This window comes from Coptis chinensis, chromosome 3 (genome assembly GCF_015680905.1).
Source record: "Coptis chinensis isolate HL-2020 chromosome 3, ASM1568090v1, whole genome shotgun sequence".
Classification (NCBI taxonomy): Eukaryota; Viridiplantae; Streptophyta; class Magnoliopsida; order Ranunculales; family Ranunculaceae; genus Coptis; species Coptis chinensis.
The window spans coordinates 65,580,823-65,589,322 of NC_141458.1; the positions used below are offsets into that span (position 1 = coordinate 65,580,823).

Below are 8,500 nucleotides of genomic sequence, written 5' to 3' on the forward strand. Positions count from 1 at the left end.
TGATGAGATTGTACCTTTCGGTTGCCTACGCACCCAAATTATCGATGGGATCAAGTCTCAAAAACGTAGTTTTGTATGAAAAATAGTTTGGTATTTATATAGGTAGAGTAGAGACTTTTTGTAGCTCAAGTAATTATAATTGAATATAAATCTCAACTGATAATTATCTCTTTGATAAGAAACGAATCTGGTCATAAATTAATGTATCTAAGTAGCAAGCCATGTGGCTAGGGTTCAGCCCTAGATGCATGAGTTAATGAGCCTGTACATCAATCTATGGTATTACAAATTGGGCCTTAGCCTTATCGATTCAATGAATAAAGTGGAGACCCCTACTAATAGACGTTTGCCACGTAGGTGGGGGTTGAAACACTATATAAGATATTACATCGACTTAATTATAGGAACTAATGGACGTTTGCCACGTAAGTGGGGGTCTAAAGTTCTTAACCTGATTTGGATTTGGAACTTTAGGTATTAGAAAGATATTAAAAGAAGTTACTAATAACTGAAAACAAATTAGTTTTAATAAGGTCCTAGTTATCTTGGTAGAAAAGGGGGGTGAACCCATCAATCTCGGGGGCTTTGCATGGTTCCATGGCAAACAAAGCATCATGTATCTTATTTAAAGAAACATAATCAGTTAGCAAATCATTATCAGACTCAGAAATAAGACAATCAATAAAAGGAATATGATCAGGTAGAGATGGGTTAGAAGTAGAAAACAATTGTTCTAAAAAAGAAACTATATGATTGCTTATATATCTTGCCTATTCTGAAACCAATTATCATTATCATCTTTGATCATTAAAATCTTATTCTGTCTGCGACGGGAGTTAGTAGCATTGTGAAAAAACTTTGTGTTATTGTCACCTAATGCTAATTTAAGATATCTAGATTTGTCCTGCCAGAAGGCTTCCTGTCTTAAGTTAATCTCTTGTATCATAAGTAAGTAGGGTTTGTAAGTTGCACATGACTGAGAGTTAGCAGTAATTGTTGGACTTCATTGTCTAGATGTCGGAAATGGTTTTTATTCCAACTCAGAAGGCTAGAACGAATTGAATAGAGTTAAGGTTGTTAATAAAGTCTTGTGGTTGTTGTGGGTTTATCTGAGACCAGTTGTGTGCAACAACTTCTTTATCAGAAGGGTCAAGAGTCCATGCAGATTGGAAATAGAAAGGTTTGTGAATTTTGCTTTGCCTAGGATTAGAATCGAAAATAATAAAACTGTGATCAGAGTGGATAATGGGTAAGTTAAAAACTGTTGCATTAAAGCAGCTTCATTTAGAAAAACTTCATCCAATCGTTCTTCGGGTTACACCCGTTGAACCTAACAGAAGGCCAGTGTTTTGCAGATATCATCATGTAGTTGTTTTGTTTTTTTTTGTGCAGATATCACGATATATCGCGATATATATACCGATACTTTGGACTATAGATGCACCATAATCGACTTTTTAAGTCCATTCCCGCCGTAAGAAGACAGAATGGCCGGCGAGGAGGAGGAGCCGTGGAGAGTGTTGGAGTTCTACAGTGGGATTGGTGGCATGGTAAGGACATCTCTCTCTCTCTCTCCTTGTGTTAAGGTTTTTCTTTTGATATATTTAAATGTAGAGATACTCAATGATGCGAGCTGGAGTTGAAGCAACGATGGTGGAAGCATTTGATATTAATGATAAAGCTAATGATGTTTACCAACACAATTTCGGACGTCGTCCCTATCAGGTTTGACATGTTTACTTGTACCAAATGAATTTTCTACTTAATAAAGTATGTTTACTTGTGTTGAGCTTTTAGGGTAACATTCAAAACCTTACTGCTGCTGAATTGGACAACTATAGGGCACATGCTTGGCTACTATCTCCTCCCTGCCAACCATATACACGCCAAGGTCTATTATTCTTCATTCCCGTCTGTCTGTTGGTTTAATAATCTATAGGATCTGATTTATTATTTGACATATATGTAGGTCTACAGAAGGATTCTGGTGATGCTCGAGCATCTTCATTTATCAAGATTCTTGACCTTATCCCAGAAATGTCGAGTCCACCAAACATGCTTTTTGTGGAGAATGTTGTCGGGTTTGAGGTCAGTTCTAAGAGTCATTTCTACTAATTTTGACTTCAATTTTTAATGCATAAATTTGAATGTGATATTCTCGATGACACATATTTATATATGTTTCGACTTTTGTATTTGTTGCAGACATCGGATACTCATAAGCAAATGATTGAAATTTTGGTGCGCACCGGTTTCATTACACAAGAGTTTATTTTGACTCCATTACAGTTTGGTGTACCATATTCTAGACCGCGTTATTTTTGCCTGGTAAATTCTTAGTCTTTTTTGCACATTTTTACTTGATGTTGGCAATGTGTATGTTTTAAGACATTTTGTAGCTTGTTGAAGATATTGATAATGTTGAAAACCATGATTGTAGCTTTATATTTCATCACCTGGATTGAGATTATATGCTTTCCTTTGATTTGAGTCACGTATTGGCCATTGGAGTGTTCACTATCTCACAGTGTTCTAAAAATTGGTATAGGTCTCTGACTCGCCTAGGCCTCTATTGATGTAGGAAATCGGTTGGGCTGATTAGGTGGGTAACAAGTTCATACTTTTGTTTGCGTTTGAACTCTGTGAAATGTTTGGTTGGCAAACTCTTATGCATATTAAAGTAGTGGGGTTTACTTTCTCATAGTATTATAAATATTTATCTATATACAAAAAAAAATCGGCCACCAGTGTCCTCCCACCTTTCGCCTTGCACTTATTAGAACACTGCTGACTAATTCATTTGTTTATGCACCTCAGGAAAAGTCTTCCTCATCACTGTTGTGGTTATTAATACTAACTAAAAGGTTAAAAACTTAAAATCCAACTTAAAAATCCAATCCAATTGATGGAATCTAGTACCTTGTGATACAACTCAGTATTAGTACTGCTTGCAGTTGATTTTTAGAGTTAAAGTTACTGATTTACAATTTAGTAGCGTAGTTCCGAAGAGATTATGCTTTTCAGCTTTCAGTTTTCAGGAAATTAATTACGATCTCTCTCTAACAATGTGGTATCACTTTACACTTGATTGTTAGTTTGTGTCCTAGTGCCTCAATTAATTAGCCAATGAGAAAATTATGGGTAGATATAACTTGGAAAACGCAATTAGTTTTTCTTTACTTTGATCTTATGGAGCCTCTCTTATTGAGTGTGGTTTGCAGTTTAGTTTGTATATAGGCGGATAGGCTTGATTGATTAAATTTGTTTTAGAAATTTACTTTGGTATTTAGAGGGAGGGAGGTTAACATTGAATGGATGGTTTCACTGTTTGGCAAACGCCTGTTGGAGTCTTGGAGTAGACAAAGGTGTTGGAATATGCCATCCAGTGGTTATGCTTCTCTTTTCTTAAGAATGATATCCCGATCATTGAGAAAATCACGATGAAAAGGTACTCGATGAAAATCATGATGATAAAAAACCAGATTTGTATCAGTTGCTTTAGTATTTAACTCCAGAACCCTTGTTTCTTTGGATAAAGAGGGTTGGGATGACTGTGCAAACACTTGGGGGTGAATATTGTCTGTTAGAATTTGTATTCATTTTTGCTATAGAAAATACGATGTTTGAGCTCAGGCGGTTGGGGACGAGGGCAGAAGTGTCTCTTGGTCACAGATAGAAGAAAAATTGTCTAGAGAGGAGCATTTGTTTGTATGTTAAGATGGATTGTGAAAGAGTTCATTCTTGTTGCCAATGGAGGAACTAGAAGTAAGGTGTGGTTGGCAAATAAGAGAGAGAACACTGCTAGGGTGGCACCACCAACAACCATGGCAGTTATGTGGAGCTATGGTAACTTCATATCAAGATTAGGTGATCTTAGACCAAAACCCTTGTACTGCCTAAACAACTGAAGGCTAGAGATCGCAAGGATGGCTATCAGTTTATTAGGGATCTTGTCATTTCTCACTAGAGGTGCTGATACTAAGTCTTACACTGCAGCAACTGTGGTGATAAGGGGTCATGAATCGGCTCCTATAGCTCCCCTGGTATCATTTTTTAGAGCTGCTTTGATGATACCTTGATCTCCTGTTTCTTCAAATTCTTCAATTCAAGTCTCCTTCAAGCACTCGAGTAGTTCGAGAATCAGAGATTATTTGTGAGTTTGAGAGAACCTTAGAGGGCTGGGATTCGGTTTGTATGCTCGGTCGGAAAAACCCCTGTTAGGACCGATCTTTTACACAAAGGTGAAATTTTATGATTGAAGATGATCCTCAGGGTTTCGCTTCTCGACACTTTAGTAATTGAAGACAAGCACAACAATGCAACCAGATTGGAGTAAATGGTTGAAGATTATGGGGTTGCCTCTTCATATAGACTGGAAAGTATGTACATTATCCACTCATAATTAAGAACTCATGCATGGAGTAGCAACCATGTGACTATATTAATCGTGACAATGATTAGGAATGTCCTCTTATGGTACTCACATTATTACATACTGAATGCACCAGCATAACAATCTAAAGTTCAGTAGTTTCTGAGATTGAGAGGGTTTCCAGATGAAATGTAAATTTTCATCAGATGGAACATTATTTCATACACAAGACCAAATGGTTTCAATCTCCTGTGCACAAGATCCACAAGTCACAAAATAAATTTGTTGTGTATCGATGAACTTTTCTGGTATATCTCATGAACTAAAATATGTCTAACATGTCCTGGATAACAATGGAACTGCTTATGAATAGTTTATTATACGCAAAGCTGAAAAGTCAGGAATGTCAACAACTGTAAGCAAGAGCACTGACAAGGAGACACTAGGACTTGTAGGTATTTGTTAAACATAAAAGACTCATCGTTAAAGTTCATTATGGGTGGTTGGCTGGAGTGCCCTTTTCATAGCATATGCAGAGATAAGTTTATCAGTTGACTGTGCATCTGAAGAAGTTGTGGATTTCCTCGATCCATAGTCTATAGCTTTATTTTTTCGGAAATCCCTCTGCACTGAGTTCTCATTCAGACAAGCTTTACAGTTAACAAGAGTGGTGTAATCATTCCAAATAGGCAAGCTGTTGCTGAGGAGATATTGAGTAGATATATATTAGAATCTTTTAGTCTTTCTAGTACGGACTTTTGGATTGTCGTCTAAAAGAAATATGGATATTCCAACCTGTTCCAATAGTTAAGCTTTGGTGCATTTCGAGTCTAAAAAACAAGAGCTATAGGAGTATAGTTGGGATTTAGGAGATTCTTTTCTCTTGTGCTATGGTGGACTTGTTATCTGTATTTTATAGGTAGGACTCTTGTGTTTTTGTTAGATTGTACGTGAGGCTTATAGTCCTTCATTCCTTATTAAGGAGGAAACTGGAGGTTGGGCAGTACCACCTGTTGTGTAAATCTATATATTCATTTTTGTTTCACCAGTAAATTTTTTATCCTTGGTACTCATGCTTTTGATAGGGTTATATACTAAAAGCATTACTTTTGTATTAATTCTAATTCTTTATATTTTGAATGAGAATCATATGGGCAAATGTTATGCATATTATATATGTTATTAGTTATATGCATATGTCTAATACTTTATGTTGTAGATGATATGATGTGGACACACAGAAGATCATATCATCAGTACTTTATAAGTAATCGTTCACAACCTAGATGGATTTGGACAAACCATTGGTACGATTGTAGTATAATTTGGTATTAGTCTATCTTGACTATAAGATTACAATAGTACACTTTGTGTGTATTGAACAGGACCAAGTGAGGTTGTTTCTCTTTATACTGGCCATATAAGAGAACAAACGCCTCTGTTATTATGGATGTTTGTCCTCTTAATCCGGATATAATAACGGGCACTTACATGCATTGTACATTGCTTTAAATCATCAATGAGTGAGATTCATTTGTGAATCAACAAACTCGATGGATTGGGTAATGACATTGTATGTAAGGTGTGTTGTTGATTATAGAAGAATCCGGTCCCGCATGAAGTCGGGTTGATGATGTCCCCGAGGAGCTCAAAAAGATTGTCATGTAAACCCTGCAGGTGGATTTATTCCGACATGACAATGAGGTTGAGTGGTACTACTCAAGGACAAAAGAAGTTAATTAATGTAGTTATCAGTAACTTGACTTAATCAACGGACATTCGATATCTTAAACACAGGGAGATCAACGAGCATATAATATGGATCCCATAAACGCTGACACGTAATTTGAGATTAGAGCGGTAGTGCAACAATGGCCTTTAGTGGAATAAGTCATTTGTTGACGGACTTGGGCCGTGTGTTTTGGGCGAACATGGGAAGCCCAAGCCCGTCAGGAGGCCCAATCCTAATTTCTCCTCATAGTCCCTGTTGTAGCCTATAAATAGAATACTCTCTCTCTGGCCGAACTTCACTATTCATTGTTCTGAAAAAGAGGCAAGAAAAGTAGATCTGAATTCGTTTCTGATCTTGAGAGAAAGAAGGGGGTTGGTAGATCGTTGTCCACACAACGTCCAATCTATTCTAAAGGAATACAACAGAAGATCAAGAGGTTGATTTCAGATTTCATAAAGTTTGGATTCTCAGAGTTATCTAAACCGATTCTCAAAGGTATGTTTTCCAATCACAAATCGTGGACACCCATTGATTCCGCTGCATGTGGTGTTCGCGGTTTGTAAAAATAGTCATTCTGAAATAACGGTTCCTACAGCTTTTTCCTTATTTCTGGAATTGTTATTTTCATGTTTGTACTTATTTTATTTTTTCTGAAAAGAAAAATCTGATCTTGATTGTTATTTATTATGTTCATAGGCAAAAAGGAAACCTTCAATTTTTCAAAATCCACATGTCAATAACCAGCTGGTTTGGACTCCCAGTCCTTTGTTGGAAATTGATGTTAGCACATGGATTGATGGACATGATGAATCACATGAGAGATGGAAAGAATGGCTTCAATCTTGTAAACCAATAGAAAACTTTCTTGAATTAAATACTCCAAGCTATCAATCAAAGAGTTCAGATTGTGATGCTGCTACAGTGTTTTGTGAACCTTTGGGAAGAGAAGTTGAAGAAAACGGTTCTGGTTACAGATGCCCTGACCAATATGTTGTTCCATTGAGCTTGATTGAGAGGTTGGGAAGTGCTATGGGTATCCTTTTGCAGTTTCCATGTTGCCTTATTTTTGGGTTATAATTTCAATTACATTTCACTTGCTCATCATAAAGTGGCATCCTGAAGAGTTGAACAGATATTGTGTATCCTGATTCAAAGCGTTGTTGTTGTTTCACGAAAAGCTATTTCCGTTATGTGAAGGGCACTGGCTCCCTGTTGGCAACTGTACAAGTAGGTGCTATTATTCCATTATGCAGTTTATTTTATGTATAACAGTAATTCCTTGTATGCCTAAAACTTAATGTTTTCTTCCTACTCATTTGGGAACAGCCACAAAAGATGGATAAAGTGTCTTCACTAAAGGAGCAGGGTCTGAGATACTTCACACCAAGGGAGGTACAGTTAACTTGTCATTAGTCTGGGCCAGTTTTAGTATGAATGCGCTTTTTATCGACATACTATTCTTTGTGCTTTCCAGGTTGCAAATTTGCATTCATTGCCAGAGGATTTCCAGTTTCCGCCGCATATAAGCCTTAAACAACAGTAAGATATTTTGGGCATTTTTATGCTTTTCGCTTGTGTGAATGATCTGAGCTTTTGGAACCCTGTGTGGAATCCCTGCTCTTTCCTTCTTACCAGTGGCCATCTATGATCTTAATTTCTTTCAGCTCAATAGTTTTTCAACTGATTGTGTTTTGAACGTCTGTCCTTCCACCTTCTTCTTGTGGTTGAGATCTTCACCCACCTCCATCTTCTGATCTTTTTACTGGTGCTGCTGACTAATTACTTATTTTGTCCGTAGGTACGCCTTGATGGGGAACAGTCTAAGCATAGCAGTGGTTGCTCCCTTACTACGGTATCTCTTCACCGAATCATTGTGATTCTCAACAGAGAGCTGGCATTTAAGAAGTGGCTTACGCAAAAATATTTGATCCTCTCCTGGGGATGGGAAATCAGGCAAAAACACCTTGAGCACAGTGTAGCTAAGGTATGATTGGAAAGGCTCAGGCCTTCCTAAGCAAAATTTTCAGGGACACTGCCCCCAACTTAGTCATACTGGTGCAAGTATGGTACATTCCATTGTTGTATCATGTCCTTCACAAGTTAAATAGTCGATGTGAACGGTGGCAGAAGGATTCTGTTTGTTGTTGGTGGTGGTGAATTGGTGATCACCATTTTCTTCTTTTAGGATTGCTTCAGGTATGTTAAAAGGGCATGGACTCATTGAGGTGCTTCTCCTCCATATGAGTGGAGGAGGCTGGGACTTTATAAATTCAGCCAGGTACACGTGAGGGCCCCTAATGCTGGAGTACTGCGCATGCAGATTTTTGTAATAATGTACCAACGATGATGAAATGTTTGAACTTTGAGTTATATGTGTAAAATAGATGATTTATCAA

At 37.3% G+C, this 8,500-nt stretch overlaps 1 protein-coding gene across 2 annotated transcripts; it reads left to right on the top strand.

Annotated features, from left to right (window-relative positions):
* Positions 1-1,392: 1,392 nt before the first annotated feature.
* On the top strand, positions 1,393-8,500 carry DNMT2 (DNA methyltransferase-2). 2 transcript variants are annotated; one of them, XM_086602410.1, is made up of 10 exons: positions 1,393-1,550; positions 1,615-1,725; positions 1,798-1,891; positions 1,970-2,088; positions 2,206-2,328; positions 6,801-7,137; positions 7,237-7,331; positions 7,431-7,496; positions 7,579-7,643; positions 7,903-8,500. In XM_086602410.1, the coding sequence occupies exons 1-10, from the start codon at positions 1,488-1,490 to the stop codon at positions 7,979-7,981; spliced, it is 1,152 nt and encodes a 383-aa protein (XP_086458536.1). In that variant the 5' UTR covers positions 1,393-1,487; the 3' UTR covers positions 7,982-8,500. The 2 variants fall into 2 exon arrangements, with proteins under 2 accessions (XP_086458536.1, XP_086458537.1); XM_086602411.1 differs by having other exon boundaries at positions 1,412-1,550; positions 1,842-1,891.

Coding starts and splice junctions, on each gene's coding strand:
- DNMT2 (XM_086602410.1), top strand. CDS start 1,488: ATGGCCGGCGAGGAGGAGGAGCCGTGGAGAGTGTTGGAGTTCTACAGT. Junction 1,551..1,614: donor ACAGTGGGATTGGTGGCATG/GTAAGGACATCT, acceptor ATTTAAATGTAG/AGATACTCAATGATGCGAGC. Junction 7,497..7,578: donor GATACTTCACACCAAGGGAG/GTACAGTTAACT, acceptor TGTGCTTTCCAG/GTTGCAAATTTGCATTCATT.